The 20686-nt window shown below is 51.8% G+C and overlaps 1 protein-coding gene across 7 annotated transcripts; it reads right to left on the bottom strand.

Annotated features, from left to right (window-relative positions):
- Window positions 1-692: 692 nt before the first annotated feature.
- On the bottom strand, window positions 693-20298 carry Zmiz2 (zinc finger MIZ-type containing 2). 7 transcript variants are annotated; one of them, XM_026399449.2, is made up of 19 exons: window positions 20241-20298; window positions 11747-11859; window positions 11535-11649; window positions 10977-11179; window positions 10590-10773; window positions 10060-10320; window positions 9684-9863; window positions 8971-9048; window positions 8630-8798; window positions 7825-7969; window positions 7530-7740; window positions 6535-6640; window positions 6142-6299; window positions 4945-5012; window positions 4276-4344; window positions 3742-3986; window positions 2885-3054; window positions 2552-2794; window positions 693-1834 (listed from the first exon to the last, which is right to left on the bottom strand). In XM_026399449.2, the coding sequence occupies exons 2-19, from the start codon at window positions 11794-11796 to the stop codon at window positions 1727-1729; spliced, it is 2763 nt and encodes a 920-aa protein (XP_026255234.1). In that variant the 5' UTR covers window positions 11797-11859; window positions 20241-20298; the 3' UTR covers window positions 693-1726. The 7 variants fall into 7 exon arrangements, with proteins under 7 accessions (XP_026255234.1, XP_026255235.1, XP_026255233.1 ...); XM_026399450.2 differs by having other exon boundaries at window positions 11747-11862; window positions 20241-20259; XM_026399448.1 differs by lacking the exon at window positions 20241-20298 and adding an exon at window positions 19884-19969.
- Window positions 20299-20686: the final 388 nt, after the last annotated feature.

The following is a 20686-nucleotide window of genomic DNA, read 5'->3' as shown; positions in this document are numbered from 1 at the left end:
TAGGGGTCAAGAAGGCCCACCTGTGTAGTCTCAAATGTTACTGGCACTCAGAGCTGCCAGAGGACCTTCCCATCCTGACACCTCCCTTCCTTCTACCCCTGTAGCCTCCAAGCTCCCAGACAAGCACCTCCTCCAAGACAGGCTGTGGCAGCTGGCCAAGAATACCAGGCACTCCCCTCCTCCCTGGGTTCCTATTTCCCTCACAGTTCTAGTTTCTCTTGCTAGATGGGATGGCCCTGGGGGGGGGGGGAAGGAAGGACTCAGGACAAGAAACACCTGGATCCTACCAAACTGCATGGGCAGATGGTAGCCAGGATTAACTCTGCACCCTCCACAGGCGGCAACAAAGAGAGGCCTCCTAGGGACACAGCCTAGTGCTTGTCAGGCCCCCTGACTGGGTTGGGGCACCCAAGACAACTGGCTCCCTGCCCCAGGACACACCCAGGAAAGGTGACATGATGGCAAATGTCACCCAGGCAAGCCTGGGACACTTTACAAAATAACTCTCCAGCTGAAGCCAACTTGGAAAATTCCAGGGAAAAGGAAATTTACCATGGGGCAGGAATAACTGAGGCTTGGTTCAGAACATCAGAGCTTGATGTAGGGCACCAAAAGCCAGCTGTGGGTTGGGCCTGGTCCCCAAGGGAGACCACAGTGCCCCCAGCACGAAGGAGGGACTCATTCAGGCCCACCAAGAGGGAGTCCTTTAATAGAGATTGAAGACAGGAGACAGGACAGGGTCAGGAGCCCTGATTGCACACGCAGGCCCCAAGCCAGCAGATGCAGCGGCTTCCTCCTCCCCACCTGGGTGTGGGCCCACAGGGTGGAGATGGAGAGGTGGTTTTAAAAAACACAGCTGTACTAATTCTTCACTTTCACAGAAAAGGGGAACTTGGGAGAGCAGCCCACTGGAGAAATATCACACAGAGCTGAGTCTGCGAGCCCACCCTGAGCCAGCCAAAGCTCAGTCTCCTCCCACTGCACTGTCCCTCCCCCAGCTGTCTGCACACGGGAAGGGCAGAAAGCACAGGGAAGCCTGGGCTGGCTGTACAACAGAGGAACATGCTGATTTAAATAGCTTTCCCCTCCCTTTCTCAGCTGTTAGTGTTTCTACACTATGTACATTGTTGTGCTTTATAGCTCCCCCACCCCCAGCCTCTGCCTGAAGCTTAGGGTGGAGGGAGGAACCCCACACCACACAATGCTGGCTGGGCAAGAGCTCTAGGCCCCTGAACTATGCATTCTGCTTGGTTCTGAGAGCAGGGGCTGCAGGGCACAGGCCACTGGAGCTGCAGGCCAAGGACACAGAGTCAGCCAAATTGCACACCCGACTCTTCTCCCAAAAAGGAGTGGAAACAGAAGGGTCAATGCTTGACGAGATGCAGGCTGGGTGGGAGCAGGCAAGGGTGGAAGGACAAGATGCAAGGCTGTGAGATTAGGGGCACAGGGTGTGTGTGCAGTGGGTGGACAGGGCACCTCAGCAAAAACCATTCTGTAGCAGTGAGCCTGGTGGAGGGAGGGTGATGGTGGTCTAGGGGCCCCTCCATTAGAGCACAGGCTGCTTCTACAGTTCAGGGCTGGGGACAACAGTGGCAGACCCTGGTTCTGGACATCTGATGAGGAATTTTGGGGAAGAGTGCCAGGTGTTCTGTGGGGCTTGGAGAGGAGGGCAGGCTGTGGTGATGTCTCTGAGTGTGTCCCTGCTAGGCCAGGGGTTAACACAGGATCAGTTGTTCTCAAAGAGAGAGAGCAGGTCATCATTGCTGTTTGTGGGGAGGTCAGGTGGGCCCAGGTAGGACAGCAGCTCATCAGGGTTGGTCAGTTCTGGGAGCAGCTGAGGACAAAGCAAACATGTTAGCAACTCTGGTCTCAGACCCATCATGCCCAAGTGGCCATACTGCCCCTGCATCCAAGCCCTGTTCCCAGGCCCAGCAAGGATGCTAAGTGGCCCCTCATCTACTGATGGATTCCTGGGCCTCACTGACAGCCTACACAGTTGTCTGAGATATCCCAGTGAAAGGCTGTTCTGGGGTCAGAAATAGCTCTTGGCATGGTGCTCAATACTACCAGGCACTAGAGTGCCCATCCAAGGTGGCCCAACTGTACATGGAGGTGCAAAGGCCTAAAAGGGGATCCCCAAGGTGATTCTCAGGCAGAATATAGATGGCAGAACTTCAATCCCCTAGAATTTTCTGCTCTGGACTGCTTGTTCTAATCTTTTTCGTGTGGAACTTCAATGAATTTCCACCATGGTTCAGGGATGGTCAACCCTGTCTTTCATGCACTGAGCTTGGGTTCACACACCACCCATGCATGTGTCAAGAGGCAGAACCACTGAATGAGCAGATAGGTCAAGCCAGATTCTAAGGAGTGCAGCAGAAACTTTCAGATACTCAACACATGAATAAGAGCTGCATTTGGTTGACATTATCTGGCTGGCTCTCCCTGAAGGATCACCGTCTTCCCTTCTACAAAGCAGTGACCCAAGGACAACAGACAAGCCAACTCCAGCAACTCCCACATGCTCCCCACCACAGGGCCTAGTACTCACATCCAGTGCTGGTTCTGGGGCCTCCCCTGCCCCAGACATGCTGGGGGGCCCCATCACGCCTGTGGCAGGATTGAAGGCCAGCTCACCAACAGACCCTGAGCTTGCTTGACCCAGGGGCTGCCGGGATGCTGGGGGAGGGTTTGGATGGTGCAGTTGGGGACCTGGGGGTGCCCCAAGGTTGGAGGTGTGTAGCCCTGGTGGCCCAGGATTATGGGCTGGGTCCAAGTGGCCCACTGGTGCCATCTGAAGATGGAGAGAAGACATGTTAAAGCAGCTAAGGGGCTCCCTGAAAGACCTCACCCCTATCCCCTGGATCCCTTATATCACACTGACCTGGCCTGGGAGGCAGGGAGCAGACTTCTCTGGAGTCAGGAGACTGCTGGGAATGTCAGACTGGTAGGAGATGGGAGGTGGCCCCGGGGTGAATTCAGGAAGGCTTGGGGTGCTGGGGGTGGGGGGTGGGAAAGACTCCGGGAAGGGTCCAGGCCCCAAGAAGCTGGAACCTACAAGAGGAAAGTCAGGTTAGAAGGGCTCATGTTGGCAGAAGGGCCAGTAATGTGCCAGCTGAGGCACAGGTAGGACGTAAGAGTGCTCACCCATAGACAATAATGATTTGACAATTTTTTTTTTTCATTGCAGCAAGAAGGAACTGGTCTTGAGATGATCCTAGGAGTGGGGGCCTCCAAGGTGATGGAATGGGACCCACCACAACAATGTACACTGTACCTGCACAGTGGGTCCCTACTGGACACCCCAGCCAGGAGCCAGTCAGTGGGAGTGTTATAGCCAAGAGCCCCTTACTCTATCTAAATTGGGGGAAAGGGCCATGGCCAAGACTGTACCTCTACTACCACATCCTTGGAAAGGAATGTGTAGGACAGACACCCTTGGCATGTTTTGGTTGGATATGGTTTTTTTTTTTTTTTTTAAATATTTTTTTAGTTGTATTGGACACAATATCTTTATTTTATTTATTGTTATGTGGTGCTGAGGATCAAACCCAGCACCTCGCACATGCTAGGAAGTGCTCTACCGCTGAGCCACAACCCCAGCCCCTTGGTTGGATATGTTTACAAAGCAGGTGCATGACCTGCATAGTGACAGTTCCATAGGCCAGGAGACTCCTCTGGAGAGGATGAGTCGCTGGTCCAGAGTCACCTGAAGTTTGAGGCTGTGTGTGCTGTACTCACCCTGGCCAGGGTAGTCGCTGGAGGCAGGGGCTGAAGGGGGCTGCAAGGGGGTGAAAGGAGCAGCACCGGGGCCCAGGGCTGCAATCATCTCCATCACGCTGGGCATGAGCACATGGGCAGGGCTCATGGTGCGGCAGCGCTTCAGCACCGGCCCATCTGGCTCCTCCTTGATGTGCACATCAGGTTTCACAGGCACTGGCTTCCAGCTGCATGTGGGGTCGATGGTGATCTCCTCATAGTCAGAGCTAGGCAGGGACACATGGGTACTGGTCATCTGTCTACCAAGCACCTGCTGCCCTTCAATCCCAAGGAAGTTTCCAACCAGACTTTCAACTCAAACACTCTGCTATCCAGAGTGCTTTCAGGTGCTATGCATGATGTGGAGCCTGGGATTGATATACATGGGGGACATGGCACTGCCTCTGGTCTGGAATTGAGTCACTCCAGGGTAGTGAAGAGCTCAGAAGAGCTCACTCATCCCAGGACTGCCCTCTGGTGGCCACAGACACGGGGTGGCAGAAAGAAGACACTTACTTCTGAATGTATATCAGGATGCCCAGCATGTACTGGTCCACCTCCAGGCCCTCCAGCAATGCTGTCTTGCTACAAGTAACAAAGGGGACATGGCTTAAAGGCCTTACCCAACTTCACCCTGGGCCCAGACCCCATCACTTCTCAGGCCCAACACCTATATGAGGTGTCTGTGCATAGTGACCCCGTGTGAGGCAACCCTGCATGAGACGACTGTCCAAGATGATGCCATGTGAGGTGACCCTGTACACAGTGATTACAGAAGATAACCCTGTGTGAGGTAAACTTATATGAGGTGACCCTGCATGAGGAAACTCTGAAAGTTGCCCTTGTGTAAGGTGACTGTAAGACGTTGTGAGGTGAAATGGGCACAAGGTGACCCTAAATAAGAATACCCCATGGATGATTTCTGCCTCTGGGGAACACTGGCCAAATTATATTGTTATATTGTGTTCAAGTATGAATATATAACAACAAATCCTACCATTATGTACAACTATAATGCACCAATTAAGAAAATATGGGGGGGAAAAAAAAGGTTTCTGCCCTGAGCTGACCCTTCCTGGTATGTGCTGTGACTACTTCCAACAGGCTTGTGTATTTGGAAGTTTCACTTATAAAAGCCTCTGAGGATGTGGCAGTTTCTCCCTTGTCACACACCATGAAACTCACTTGCATACGGGGCACCTCCAGGTCCCTCGCTCACAGTTGAGCTGTAGGTATGACTCCAGGTCAAAGCACTGCAGAGATGGGAAACAGGTCATTTCTCACTGTGGGCTAGGGTGAGGGTGATATGTTTTCTGGATTTCTGGAATGTGTCTTAAACCCAGGGGTGCTTTACCACTGGGCTACTTCCCCAGTCCTTTTTTTTTTTTTTTTTAAATACCTTTATTTTTTATTTATTTGTTTTTATGTGGTGCTGAGGATTGAACCCAGTGCCTCACACATGTAAGGCAAACGCTCTACCAACTGAGCTGCAACCCCAGCCCCCAGCCCTTTTAATTTTTATTTGGAGACAGGGTCTCCCTAAATTGGTAAGGGACTCACTAAATTGCCAAGGCTGGCCTTGAATTTGTGATCCTCCTGCCTCAGCCTCTTAAGTTGCTGGGATTATAGGCACATATCACCATGCCTGGCTCCACTGTAACATAATTCTAATGGACCATCCCAAGCATCTCAACAGAATTGGAGCCCCCTGTGACCAAAGCAAGAGTTGGGCAACTGTACTGATAAGGAACCATTGCCAGACACCATGTTAAAGGGAAAACTATAGTACAGAGCAGCATGTAACAGGGAGGAGAATGTAGTTTCTTGTCTAACACTGGGTATTTCTGCAAAGACAGAGACTTTCACGGTAGGGCAGGAAGAAGACCACACCCACATCCTTATGCTTTTTTAACAATGAACGCAGTAGCTAGTAGAGAAGTGAGTAAAATGGTGATTATATTTAGAAGAAACAAAAGCCTAACCTTGGGGCAGCCAGGCCCAGCGGCCTCCATGGCAGGCCTGGTCCATGGCCTGTTGGCTTAGGTGTTCAGATTCCACTTCTGCCCCAGAGGATGAGGCTGAGGTGTCAGCTCAAAACAATTTTTTTAATTGTTGATAAACATTTGTTTTTATTTGAAGCTCTTACAATTCAAATATAGCTATGAACAATAATGTGTACATTTCTGTCGGATATACAGCCGGAGTACAACTGTTGACTGTGAAGCATACATATTTTTAAAAATGATATCTATAGCTTTCTCAAGTAGTTTTTCTAGTTTAGATTCTATCCAATATGATCTCAAATTTCTGGTTGCTCCACAAGCTCAAAATATTTTAAAGGCAGCAAATTTGGGCAAAGTTCTGCAGTGACCACCCACCTACCTGTATGTGGCGACAGTCATGACCACGGGTAGGGAGCTGGATTCTGCGGAAGGTGATGGGGCACTTCAGGGACACCTTGATAGCTGTCTGTTCCACCCCATCCTCTCCGTTGGGCCCAGGGGTGCCAGGGATAGTGCCACTGCTGAAGTTCCGCTTTACTGACAACAGGGGAAGAGATTTGAGTAAAGGGTTCGCAACATGGGGAGGCTATGAATGGGGATGTCAGCCAGGACACTGAATGATCAACAGCTCCAAGGTGTTACTTAACTACTGCCATCAGCTAACTACTGCCATCAGCCTGGGAGAAAATGCATTGTGTGACATGGAGATGTGCCACATGAAACACTGTTCAGCTTGGGCACAGCCCCAGTGGTTGTGGGTGGGGCCACTCACTCTTGGTGATGCAGTGCTCAGCAGGCAGGAGGCGCTTCTTGAGTAGGCCCTGCAGTACGGAGCGGACAGATGGACGATGCACCAGCTGTAGCACGAAGAGGTGGGACTGCAACACAGTGGGGGATATTGTATGTAGGGGGAACACAGGTGGGAGGATGTGGGGACATGATTTTGGGGAACACAGCTGGAGAAGAGTAGTTATGTCAGGGGTACCAGGCTGGGAAGGGAGGGGTTTGGGGTGAGATAGTCAAGGGGAGAGGACCAGACCAGCCATGTTTCTCATAACTAGGCCCTATCCTCCTGAGTGCTAAAGCACAGTCAGGATGCTTTCTACTTTCCTGGAGCCCAGGAGACTCTGGCCTCAGGCTGCTGGTGCTCTTGCCCACACTCAAACATCTCAACAGCTCTATTGGGCATTCTGTTCTTGTTCATCCACTGCCTAGTTCTCACCTTGCCATAAAAACAATACCTGAGCTGGGATTATAGCTCAGTAGTTGAGAGCTTGCCTAACAACCCTAGGCTCTAGGTTCAATCCTCAGCACCATATATAAATAAATTAATTAATTAAATAAAGGTCCATTGGCAACTAAAAAAATATTAAAAACAAAATACCTGTATGCCTTGTATATCTCCCTGCTCATGGCATCCAATCTTACTGACACTGTGTCTAGTTCAAACCTCCTAAGTCCCACAGAATGAGGATTCTGAGCTGTCCCATCCCCAGGCCCTTGTTACATAGGTCCAAATGAGATCCTGATGGCTGGAACCTGGGTGATGTTGAACCTCCTATGGACGGAACTCTGTGAGCTTGCTACACAACTTTGTTTCTCTCATAGTATCAACATGAGTATTAAATCTAGTAAATATAATCTAACTGGAAAATAGCCCACAGCCTGGCTCTGGGCCCACCCATCCTCAGCCCATCCATGACCCCAGGGGTAGTGATCCAGGTGGTGTTTCAGCCAAGCCCTGCCCATACCCTGCAGGATACTCACGCAGCAACAGGCGGTGACGGTGATCTGGATGGTGTTGCGGCCAGGCTGGCACACGTGTTTCAGGTAGAGGGGCTTGTGTGAGGTCTTGTTATCTCCACGCTCGATGGTGAGGGGTGTGGCATTGACGCTGACCTGCACGGAGGCTGGCCAGTTGGTGTTCATTTGCCGGTCTTCATGGTGGTAGCACTTGAACTGCAGCTCCAGGTCAGGCCTGCAAACGGAAAAGGATGATCAGAGACTTCACACCGAGTATGGGTGGGGGTGGAGGGGCTGGGGCTGGGCCAGTGGGGATCACCTCAGCATCAAAGTCTTGTAGACTGAGTCTCGAAGCTGGAAGACGTGGTTGCTCACAGCCAGGTTGTGCTGCAGGCGGAAGGGCTCCAGGACTACCCCATCCCTTACAGGGAAGGTCAGCCGCAGCTCATCACAAGGACCATTACCTGGTAACAAGACACCATGTTGGTTGTAAACTGGACACCAACCAGAGCATCTATAGTTACTCAAAGAGGGTTGCTACATCCTGGAGCCCCTCGCCAGGTCTGCTCTGAAGACCTGAGCTGTACCCCACAGCCAGGGCCTCAGACAGCATCTCTCCTGAGACCCTGGGCCCTAGGTCCTAATGTTCATCTGCCTCAATTACCCAGCCTAGTGTCCACTGAACTATGACAGGGGAACATGAACCCAACTCAGGCAGAAGATGTTTACAATGTTTTTTTAGAAACCAGAAGGCCAGGATGTCAGTGGCCATCACCCAATTGCTCAATTTGAGGTTTCAGGATTCTAACTTCTGCTGTGATGGTCTCCTTGGAAGCAGGGGTTCTCAGCTAAAGATAGGCTTCAATTTTATATAAAAAATTTTGTGTCTGTGGATATTTTCCTGTAGATATCTATAGCTCTAACAGATCTGCGCAGGGCCATGAATAGAAAACAAAGGTAAAGGCCCAGAACCAAACAGTCTATCTTTAAGATGGAAACCTTAGCTTTACTTGGGATCGAGCAACTGCTCCTGCTCTCCCAAGCTCCCACAAGGCACTAGAGCCCTGGTATTCCCCATGTCTGCCTAGTCTGTCACAGCTATTGTCCCTAGAGTGAACACTCACCAGAGGGCGATGGGTGCAAGGAGCTGAGACCTGGTTTGAGGTCAGGCAGGAAGGGAGACTTGACCTCCTGGCTTGGGGACATGTATGGGACACTGCTGCTGGGCGTCATGGGTGGTGTGGGATTGCCTGGCAGTGGGGAGCTGGGGTAGCCAGGGATGGAACGGGCAGGCTATAGAGATTGAGCACAAACAGTTAAAGCAGAATGGTAGGATGGGTGGATTAGAGTTGTTCATGTAGCACCCACTGGGAAACATGAGAACAGAGGTGGAGAGGAGGCAGTCCCTCTGTCCACATGCCCACCCTGTGAGCCTCCCAGCCATCCACCCAGCCGAGCCCCATACCCCACTCAGGCCAGGCTGGCTGTAGCTGACGCTGCCCCCGTTGAAGCTGGTGCCCTGCCCGTTGAACTGTTCTGCAGGCTGTGGGAGAGAAAACTGAGTGCATGTGGGCCCTGCCCCCAGTTGAATCCCCCAGGCCTGATCCTAGAAGTTCACCACAAACAGAGCTGCCAATCTGCATAGTCTTTATGCTCTGTTGTATATCCCACATATTCCATAAGACACATTACCAATATTAAAATGTAAAAAGATACCACTATAGAAAAGGGGTGACTCCACACATGGAAGGGGCTGAAATGACACAGGTGCACTCAAACCTCCCCTTTTTATCCTCCTCCAGCTGTACTAACTTGCCCACCCAGACTCCTAGTGAGGTGCTCTCTACCCACCAAGTACCCAGATGGTGTACCACCAGTAGAAAAGGCTTGTTCCCTAGATGGGTTTCTCTACAGCAAGTAGAGGGAATGGGAACATTTTCCATAAAGAATGTCAGAATGGCTTGAGTGCTTGCCTGCTGCTCCCTCTGCTGAATTTCCAGAGAGATTCATGAATCTTGTAGAGGTTCCTTTCAGAATTGAACCCTGCACTGGCTGGGACCCCTGTGAGGTTCCACCCACTCCCTGGCTAGCCTATACCCCTCAGGGGCAGGACTGCCTCAAGGTCCCCACTATTCCCATGACAGTGGGCCTGGCATAGGCCAGGGGAGCTGGCCCTACCTTGTAGTGCAGTCCTGCAGGGCCTGGTGCAGACAGGGACTGGCCCATGCCCTGCTGCAGGGGTAGTCTGTGCCCAGGGTAAGAGGGGGAAGGGGCAGGGGGTTGCCCGGGGCCGGGCGCATACTGGGCAGTGCTGGGCGCGTACTGGCCTCCTTGTAGGTACTGTTGCCCTGGATACACCTGAAGAAGCAAATACCCCAGAAAGAAGAGGCATCAGCAGGCAAGTAGTGCCCCATGTGCTGGGGGCAGGGTCCCCTGGTCCTGCTGAGCATGGACAATTTTCTCACTGTAGGAGCTGCTCTTACCACAGCTCTGAGGCCACTTGGGTGGGGGAAACAGCACCCAGGGCCCCAGGTTGGGTAATCAAGACACTCACCTCAGAGTATGCTCTCTTGACCCCTTGTCGGGGCAGCGGCTGGGCCTGGGGAGGACCAGGGTACCCATGCTGGGGTAGGCGCTGCCCTGCATACAAGGGCGTCATGCCTCCTGCCCGAGTGGGGTTCATGGCCATGGGGGAGAGGCCAGAGGGGCCCATCATCCCTCCCATGCCAGTAGGGTTCATGCCAGGGGGGACGCTGGGCCCCCGGGGACCTCCATGCTGCAGAAACTGGTTGTTAAAAGACTGTCCAGTCCCCATCTGGGAAAAGAAAAATTCAGAATGGTTTACACTCCCCCCACAAATGGGCACATGGCTCACTGGTGCTATGGGCACGTACCCCTAGCTACTGGTTTCAGGGCCTCTCCCCCTTCAGACTCTTTTTCTTCCTACTCATTTCTCTTTCACTGGTTTCATAAGCCCCCAGTGAGCACATTCCATGCTTGACCCCAACACCTTGCTGAGATTTCCCTGGCCAAGTCCCACACATGCTGGCTGCCAAATGGTAGGAGTTGGGGGGTTGCCCTCACCGCTCCATATTGGCTCAGCTCCTGGCTCTGCTTCTCTTGCAGGGCAGCCACGGTGGCTGTGGCTGTAGCTGTGGCAGTGGCTGCAGCGGCAGCCACGGCAGCTGCAGCTGCTGCTTGTGTGAAGTCAGCGGAGGGTCGTGCAGCATGTGAGGGGAGACCCAGTCCCCCTGGGCCACCTGCATATCTGCAAGAGACACAGGACTGCCACGCTCTCTGCACAGACTCAGCCTAGGGCCACACAGCACTTAGGGGGAGCCAGTTCTTTCCAGACTCTCCACGGTAGCTGCTGGAGCCAGTGGGGAAGCAGAGAGGCAATGTCCAACAGTTCAGAGGTGCCCGCCAGGTTGATGGCTTCTAGCCATCTGTCAGATGAGGGGCCCTGCTTACCCGGTGGTGAAGCTGGGGCCCCCGGGGTAGCCCCCACGGCCATACACACTTTGCTGCACGTAGCCCTTGCTAGCACCACCTTCAGCAAACGCCTGCTGTCCCAGGCACTGCGGGGAGGTCAAGGCGGAGCTGCCACCTGCCACACCAGGCATCATGGAGCCACCAGGGGGGCTTCCTGCAGGGCCCATGGGGTTCCCCAGAACCTACAAGGAAGTGGGAATCACCAAAAGGAACCAGCTAAAGCACCCTCTTCAAGCTTTAGCACTAAAGTACTAGAAACCAAAAGACCTGGTTAGTGGTGGTATAGGGGACGGGTGGGGGCGTGGGCGGTGGGGGAGTACCTGCCCATAGGTCAGGTTGGGGTGATTTGTGGAGGCTGGCTGTAGACAGAAGAAAACCCATGGGAGTGTGAAAGAACCAGCACCCAAGGACCTGAGAGAATCAGGAAGCCCCATCTTTATGCCCCAACCTCCCCATTTAAGTTCCTTGTCTTTCAGAGCTCTAAGGCACTGCCCAAGGCTCTCATTGCTTGGGGGAGGGACTCAGGTAGGTGCTCACCTGGCTCTGTGTTGCGTTGCCGACTCCCCACACGGTAGTGACCACGGATAGCGACCCAGCCGGCTGAGTGGCGCTTTGTTGCCAAGGCACAGACTCGTATGCAAATGAACCATCACTACAGGAAGAGTGGCTGGTGAGGCCTAGGTCAGGAGGCCACAGGTGCCCAAGAGCACAGGGCCTGCAAGGGACAGGCCACAGGAGCCCACACTCACCCGTGTGGCGCAGGGGGCAGGGCAGGTTTCATGGGGTTCATGGAGTTCATTGGCGATAGAGCAGCCCTACAGACCGGGTCTGCCAGTGCTTATCTGGGACTCTGTTGCTCTGGCTGCTGGACAGGAGGGAAAGGATGTGAACTTAGATGCCACCTGAGACCCTTTTAGCAGAGTAGAAAGAGCCCAGGGCCACCAGGCCAGCCCCTTCTTCTGCAAGGGATGGCTAAGCTCCAGTGGTAGGTAGGACAATGGAAGAGGCTGATATTGGCTCACCAGCCCAACCTCTGTGCCTCACACCCAGCCCAGAAGCTGGCATGAAGCCTTTCTGACCCAGGGTCTGCCACCCAGAACCCCTGGATCCACCCTGGAAACAGACTGATTCCAAAAACTTGCCACACTCTCCCCCACACCAAGAACTGGATATCCATCCATGTAAAGCTATTAAAAAAGTCACCCCATAGTGATTCGGGGATAGAGAACAGGTTGCCAGAAGCCCCTCAGGAGGTGCTGGCAGGGAGGACACAGGGCCAATAAGGGCATCACCAACTTGGGATCTTGATCAACCTGGGCAGGGACCTGGAGAGGGGCAAAGCTAGTGGGGGCTCTAAATAAGAGGTTGAAAAGGTCAAGAAGCAGGTACAGAACAGCTACCTTCCAGCCTGGCATGGGGGAGGGGGATGTGGGATACCTGCTGAAGCAGGGTATATGGACCAGCAGCCCAGCCTCTGGCTGGCAGGTCCTTCTCACCAAGAGAGCAGCATAGGGGCTCTAGGTCAGGGAACCTCAAAACTGACTCAGATGCCACGGGACGAAGGGCTGCCTGAAACTGCAGGCACAGGGGCCATGCAAGCAGTCCTACCCCTATAGGCCCATCTGTGACATTCAGAGTAAGTTTCCAACCAGGCAGAGACACACAGAGCACAACAAGTGGAGGACTGATAGGCACCAAAGCCTTGGAAGGGACCCGATGTGGCAGGTGATTATAAGCAGGGGTGGGGGAAAGGGATGCTGAACCACCTCTGTAGGGTCAGGGTAGGTGGACCACAGGGATGTGGTCATAGTAGACAGCAGGTCAAGAGAGTACAACAGGCAGGTACTTGTAGGACATGATGTCAATACTATGGAACTCAGCCTGCTGTACTGAATTTGCTGCCCCAATTAGTGAGCCACAGGAATCTTTGGTCTGTTTCCAAGTGCCACATTCCTCACACTGCCATAAGCAAGACCCTTATTCAAGCCAGGCCCAGACACTCCTAGGCCCCACTCCTATACTGCCTCCTTTACCCAAAACTGGTACTACCTTCGGTTCTAATATATATAGGTCACCCCTACAGAGGCACATAGGGCAACTGGTAAGTGGTTCTCAGGAAGCTCCTGGGGGAGGCCAGGTTATGTTTCACCCTGGATCTCACAGCCTTTGGGGGCTGCAAGGCTGCCACACACACACACACACACACACACACCAAAGCATGCTGACCTCCTGTGATTCCCATCTTGCCACCCTAATACTTACAGGGCCAATCTCTTGCCCAGGAGAAAGAAGGTATCTGACATGAAGGTAAGCCAGCACCCACCTAACTTTGTCTCACCCATATCTCAGTACTGGCTGAAGTAAAGCATCCTTATCTGCTCTGCAAATACTGACCTAGAACCTCAGCAAAGGTGAACCATGCATCCAAGGGCTCAGAACAGGTAAGAATGAGAGGTGACTTAGCCATGCCTTGGCAAATGGGACACCTGGACCTCCACTGGCCCTTCCCATACCCAGCAATAGGCTTTGTGGGAAAGGAAACCAATTAGAGGAGAAGGAGGTAGTGGAGGGATGTCCCAGCTACACGAGTCAGGTCCCCTGTCCTCAGAGGTAGCCAGATCCCTTAGCCCCTCCTCAAATCAAGTCCTGACCCAGGAAGCTCAGGCCAGAAAAAAAGCAGGGAATTAGGATGGCTCAGCCATGCAAGGGGAGGCTGGCATCCCTATTCCCACTGCCTTTCCTAGGATGATGACCCACTAGGAAGGGGGACCTGCCAAAAGGCAGAAACTTCTTCCCAGACCTGTTGGGTAGGATCTGCAGCAACTGTGAATATTTCAGGAATTAGAATAGAGATATAATAATCAAGACTGTGGTACTAACAGAAGGACAGAACTATGAAATCAGACACAAAATATATCCAAAGATATAAAAGCAATTCAGTGGAGGAAGATCAGTCTCTCCAACGAATTGTGCTGGAATAACTGGACATCTATAGAAAAACTAACAACAAGACAAAAAACAAAAACCCAGGGTGAGATGGGGGTATCTAGGGATGTAGCCCTATGGTAGAGTGCTTGCCTGGCATGCATGAGAACCTGGGATTGATCCCCAGCGCTGGGGAAACAACAAAACAGAAAACAATCCAAACCTTACACCTTATACTGAAATTAAACTCAAAATAAACTTGGTCCTAGGTATAGTTGGTAACACAAAATTATAAAAAGTTTAGGAAAATTTGGAGGAGAAAACCTTTGGGATCTAGGCTAAGCAAAGAGTTCTTAGACTTTATACCAAAAAACATAAATCCATAAAAGAAAAAAAATTGATGAAATGTACTTCATTAAAATTAAAAACTTTTTTAAAAAAAATATTTATTTATTTATAGTTTTCGGTGGACACAACATCTTTGTTTGTATGTGCTGCTGAGGATCGAATCCAGGCCGCACGCATGCCAGGCAAGCGCGCTACCGCTTAAGCCACATCCCCAGCCCCAAAATTAAAAACTTTTTAGGACAGGAAGGTAGTTTAGTGAAAGAGTGCTTGCCAAGCAGGCAGAAGGCCCTGAGTTCAATCCCCAGCATGGCAAAAAAGAAAAAAAAATTGTCCCCCCATCTCAAGTGGTGCACCCCTGTGACTCCAGTGACAACTCAGGAGGCTGAGGCAAGAGGATCCCAAGTTTGAGGCCAGCCTAGGCAACTTAGTGAGATCCTATCTCAAAATAAAAAATAAAAAAGGCTAGAGGTGTGGCTCAGTGGTACAGTGTCCTTGGGTTCAATCCCAGCACCACAAAAAATAAAAATAAAAAATAAATTTCCCCTCTAAGAAAGACCTGTTAAGAGGATGAAACAGCAAGTTGCAGAATGGAAAAAACATTTGCAAACCACATATCCAACCCAAGGACTAGTATTTAGAATGTACAAAGAATTCTCAAAAAAAAAAAAAAAAATCCAATTAGAAAATACACCAAAAAAACATGAAGAGACACTTCACCAAAGAGGATATACAGATGGTAAATAAGCATATGAAAAGATGCTCAGCATCACTAGTCAGCAGGGAAATGCAAATTAAAACCACAAAAAGACATCACTATACATCTAACAGAATAGTTAAAAAATAGTGACATCACTAAATGCTGGCAAGGAGAAACTGGATATCTCATTGCTGGTGGGAATGTAAAATGGCACACTGCTGTATAAAAGTGTAGTCTATTCTTTTTTGTCTTTTTCTTTTTTTCTTTTCTGGGCATTGACCCCAAGTGTGCTCTACCACCAAGTTACCTCCCCTGCTCTTCTAATTTTTTTGAGACAGGATCCTACCAAGTTGCCCATACTGGCCCTGAACTGGCAATCCTACCTCAGCCTTCTGAGTAGCTAAAATTACAGGTGTGTACCACCTGCCATTTTTTAAAAATATTTTTATTTTAGTTGTAGATGAACACAACATTTTTATTTTATTTATTTATATGTGGTGCTGAAGACCAAACTCAGTGCCTCACACATGCTAGGTAAGCGTGGGTTAGCCATTTCTTACAGAACTAAATACTCAGCCACTAAACTATGACATAGCAACTGGGCATTTACTTCAGAGAAATGAAAACTTTATATTCACATAGAAACCTATACATGAATGTTTATAGAAGAATTATTTGTAATAACCATTGTTAACAGCTAAAGGGTGGAAACAGCCCAGATGTCCTTTGGTGGATGAATACTTAAATCAACTATGATACATTCATAGCCTGGATGCCAGAAAAAGAAATGAACTACTGATAACACAAAACCACCTGGATGAATCTCCAGGGAACTATGCTGACTGGAAAAGCCAATAGCCAATTGCCAAGACTATATATTCACAAGACGGGAAAAGCCAATCGCCAAGACTATATATTATATGATTCCTTTACTTGGCATTTTTTAAAGCCTTTTTTTTAAAGTTGTAGATGGACAATACCTCTATTTCATTTATTTATGTGGTGCTGAAGATGGAACCCAGTGTCCCGCACATGCAAGACCCCAGTGTCCCCTGCATGCAAGATAAGCACTCTACCCCTGAGCCACAACCTCCAGCCCTACCTGCCACAGTCTGGCTGGGCACAAAATAACCGAGCTGCCACGAGGCACTTGTAGATTCAAACAGGAACTACTTTATTGCCGAACTCCAGAACTCCACCAGCACTCCACAGGCACTCCCTGGGAACTCTCCCAGCTCTCCACAGGGCTCCATGAGAACTCAAAAGTAGCGGGCAGCAGGAGCCGCCCTATTGCCGCACAGCAGGAGTCTATATACAACTGAATACACAACCTGTTTCAATCCAGCATCATCCAGTCACAGCAATTATACACAGGTTAACTTAATTATCATCTTAATGGCTTGCTGGTGTCACCTCTCAACCATTCCTTCTGGCAAAATGCCAAGCGCCATCCCAACTCGGCTGTGGCTCTCAACACCTACCTGGCATTTTTGATACATCAAAATCAGGGAAATGAACAGACTGTTGGTTGCCAGGGTTAAATGTAGTGGGAGAGGTAAATTTGTAATTTTGGCAAGAGGGAGGTGGGAATGAATATAAGCCAGCAACAGGAAGGAGCCTGTGGACTGTATCAATGTAGTGTCCTGCGGTGATGTTATACTACAGTTTTGCAAAATGTTACCATTGGGGGAAACTGGGTAAAGGATACAAGGGACCTCTGTATTATTTCTTAAGAACTGATTCTACAATTACCTCAAAACAAAATTTTTAGTTATAAACCTAGGAAGAAGTGGGGGGGCAGGAGGAGGAGGGGGAGGAGGGGGAGGAGGAGCAGCAGGAGCAGGAGGAGCAGCAGCAGCAGCAGCAGCACCACCACCACCACCACCACCACCACCACCACCACCACCACCACCAGCACCAGCACCACCACCACCCTCTTAAGAGCTGTCCTGGGCTAGGGATATAACTCAGCTGGTTCAATCCCCAGCACCAAAAAAAAAAAAAAAAAAAAAAAAAAAAGCTGTCCTGACAACCCTTCCCAAGGCAAAGCTGGTTGGGTTGGCCCAGCCCATCTTACTGTGCCAAGCAGCATAGGGAGGAAATCAAGCAGTGAGCAGAGTCCTCTGCCTCACTTCAGGTTACACAGGACAACAGTTCCCCAATTTCAGTGCATGAAAACCAACTCTCAGACTGATGAGAGGATGCCCTGCCCCACACTGGATCAAAAGGTTGGGCCAGGACACCAGCCTGCATTTCTAACACATTTGTAGGTGCTACAGTTTCTGCTGACCACACTAGGGGAGCCTCAGATCTAGGAAATGCAGAGAGCTGGGGTGAAGGGAGACAGAGAGTAGGTGTAGGATGAAGAGGAGCCCTTAGCAGCCTCATGTGTCACATGGGACTGGGGAATTCCACCTACAATGCTTCTCTGCTATGGGCAGAGACCACAGACATTTCCAGTTCCCCTTGAGTTTTCCTCTCTAAACTGAGAGGATTTCCTGTCAAACTCCTGAAGTGATACCTCTGGTCTCCTGAGGGCATTTCTTTCTGTAAATCCCCCAATTCCCTGGGTCTGGTATCTTATGACCCTCTGCTCCTGACCACAGAGCGGTGTTCTGTGAATTCAGACCCTCCTCCCACCTTCTCCTCCCAGGAAAGGCTGGGAAAGAGGCCAGGTCACTCAAGGTCTGGCCTGCCTGGGGGCTTTCCTCCCATACTCTCATTAAGCTGAAAGCTAGAGCCCTGAACATAGGTGCTCTGGCTTGGGGTCAGTCTAGAAGGCAACAAGTCTTTTTAGAGGTCAAGTCACATTTTCCTCCAGAAATAGGACTTCAAAAAACTCATTTTCCATTCCAGAGGTGCAGGAGGTTGAGGCAGGAGGAGTGCGAGTTCAAAGCCAATCTCAGCAAAAGTGAGGCGCTAAGCAACTCAGTGAGGCCCTGTCTCTAAATAAAATACAAAATAGGGCTAGAGATGTGGCTCAGGGATCAAGTGCCCCTTAGGTTCAATTCCTGGGGAAAAAAAAAAAAAGAATTTTTTCCCCCCAGATTCCTCTTTCCCCAGTGTCCCAGAGCAGCCACAACTAGTCAGTAGGCAGACTCTCTGAAGCAGGCCACCCTTTCTTAACAAGTTGAAAACAAAGCAGACTCTCTGCCTTCAAGTATCTAGGGTCAAGCCAACTCAAGAGAGGATGGGGTCAAAAGGTCTTCAAGAAACGACAGCTTTGGAGCCTGCCACACTAGTACATGCCTATAGTTCCAGCTATTCAGGAGGCTTGGACAGAACGAGCACTTGAGCTTAGGAGTTTGGAACCAGCCTGGGCAACAAAGAGATCCCCTTCACAAAAAGAATCCAAAAAAAAAAAGAAAGAAAAAAGAAATGACAGCTCAGGAGTGAGAGAGGAACAGGGTCTTCAGTGCCAAAAGATGAAGTGATCATGTGCACAGGCAGCTGGAAGTCTTGCCTCCCCTACCTGGGAGGCCACAACACTGACTGGCCTCACTGTGGGGCTAAAAGTCAGGATATCAGATTTCATCAAGAAGTTCAGAATAAACACTGACCAATAGTCCAGGCATGGGGCATTTCAGTGAATGGCTAAAGGGACAACCCAAACCTGGCTTCAGTTTACAATGTGTAAAATGGGTATCTGGTAGCCACTCTAGGACTGCAGACACGTGACATGACTGTCTTTGTCACCAGCCCTTGAAGATCAATCCTAATAATGAGGATGCTCCCCAAACATGCTGGGCCTACACTCCCAAAGTCCTCCCCTGCTCTTTCTCTTCACTCCTACTTCCAAGCTTGTGATCATCGCCAGGTGTGACAAGGGCCCCAGTTCAGTACTGCTGGATGTAGTTAAGATTCCCTCACTTCTCCTGTTACCACTCTCAAGTGTCAAGGGATGCCCTCAGTTCTAGCATGCCAGGACTTGGTGATGAGTCTTCCACCTTATCTGTATCCACAAGTCACATGTTTTGTTTGTGTCCCTGTGAAATCTGCTACAACACAAATGACTTAAAGACATCACCAAGGATGTTCTTGTAACTACTGGAAAGAGGATACCCTAGGGAGAAGGGGATCAGAGCCTAGGGGACTAGGCAGAGAGGGGGTTTTTTGTTTTGTTTTTTCTTTTTTGAGGACAGGGAAGGTGATGGGGTAAGCAAGGCAGCAGGCTGTGGGGATAGGATACCTTGAGGGAACAGGACACCTGGGAGACATAGAGCACCTGGGAGGGGTAAACAAAGCACTGGGTGGTGGGGGATAGGATATCTTGGGGGCAGCGGCGACCAGGACACTTGGGAGGGGGTAGAGACAAGGCATGCCAGGAGAGTAGGGCACCCTCATGCCCGAGCTTCAGTATGTCAGGTTTGGACAAGGGTGGCCTCATGAAAACCACAGCTGGGGACTGACAGGTCAGTGTCGTCCGACCCAAGAGCAGCGCATTCTCTCCTCTGGTCTGTGACGACCTCCAAGGACCCCTAACGGTGAGCACACAAGTGGGAAGAGAGGGTCGCACAGTGAAGGTGAGACCGCCTGGCCCCACAGCCAGGAACCGCCAGGTTTGGGGCGAGGGCCGGATCAGTTTCCTTAGCTCTGGAGGAGCCTGAAGGCCGCTTATACCCCTCGGCCAACCCCCAACAAAGGCTCGGGGTAAGGATGGGACGAACCAGACACCCACGGAGACGAGTATGCCCAAGACCACGACGCAAGCGTGGCAGGTGTTTGCAGGTGGGCGGCAGAGTCCACGGCCTCCAACCCGGCCGCGAAACCCGCCACAGGCGCTGCAGCAGGCCTGGGGGGACCTCGGGGGAGGGGCCGCACCTGCCGGTCCGCACCTGCCGCACCTGCCCGCCCCCGCCACCCCGCACCTGTCCGCAGGCGGCGTAGCCAGGCGCAACCCCCGGGGCCCCGCTCACCTCCTCCCGGCCTGGCGCGGCCCCTCGCCGCGGCGGCCCCCGGCCCGCGCCGTTCCATGCGCTCAGCCCGCCCTCCACGCCGCCCGCCGCCCCTGGGCCGCCGCCGCCCGCGCCATCGCGCCGCCGCCCGCTCCGAGGGCACAATGGAGCCGCCGCCGCGCCGCTCATGCATATGCATGACGCCGCGCCGCCGGCCCCGCCTCCCAGGCCAGAGCAGCGGAGCCCCGAGCCAGCGCTCGGGCGGGGGTGTCCATGGGCCTGCGCGGCGCAGAGCAGTTAAATGGGCCAGGACCGCGGGCTGCCCGGATGACAGGAGACGCGACTACACCGTAACTGTGCCCCTTGCCCCCTCCACACCTTTCCGAAGGCAGCGTCGGCGAAGCCACCGCGCGCTTCCTGCTCGCTGTCCGCCGGGGGCGGGGCGGGGCGGGGCCGGGGCGCCGGGGCGGAGCTGGGAGGGAGGTGTGGCCGAGCAGGAGGCGGGGACTAGGGAAGGCGGGATCTGGGCGGGGCTTGTCGGGGGCGGAGCAGAGTGCGCGGGTCCTGGCTGATGGCTGCTCAGGCCTGGTCAGCGGGCGGTTCAGTTCGGGCCCTTCCAGACCCAGGAGTGTCTCGCCTCCTGCCTGGTCCTGGCCAGGCTAGTTTCGCCGCCTTCCCTTCGTACCGAACCCTTTAACTCTTCGCGTCTGCTGCGGGATGAGGAAGGACACAGCGGGGAGGCCGAGACATTGGGTGTCACCTAAGGGACCGGGCTCTTGATAGGGACCTGAGAGGCCCCTCATTAAAACAGAAAAAAATCCTGA

This window comes from Urocitellus parryii, chromosome 3 (genome assembly GCF_045843805.1).
Source record: "Urocitellus parryii isolate mUroPar1 chromosome 3, mUroPar1.hap1, whole genome shotgun sequence".
Taxonomy (NCBI): domain Eukaryota; kingdom Metazoa; phylum Chordata; class Mammalia; order Rodentia; family Sciuridae; genus Urocitellus; species Urocitellus parryii.
The sequence above is the reverse complement of the archived record's forward strand: the minus strand, read 5'-3'. Positions and strand labels throughout refer to the sequence as shown.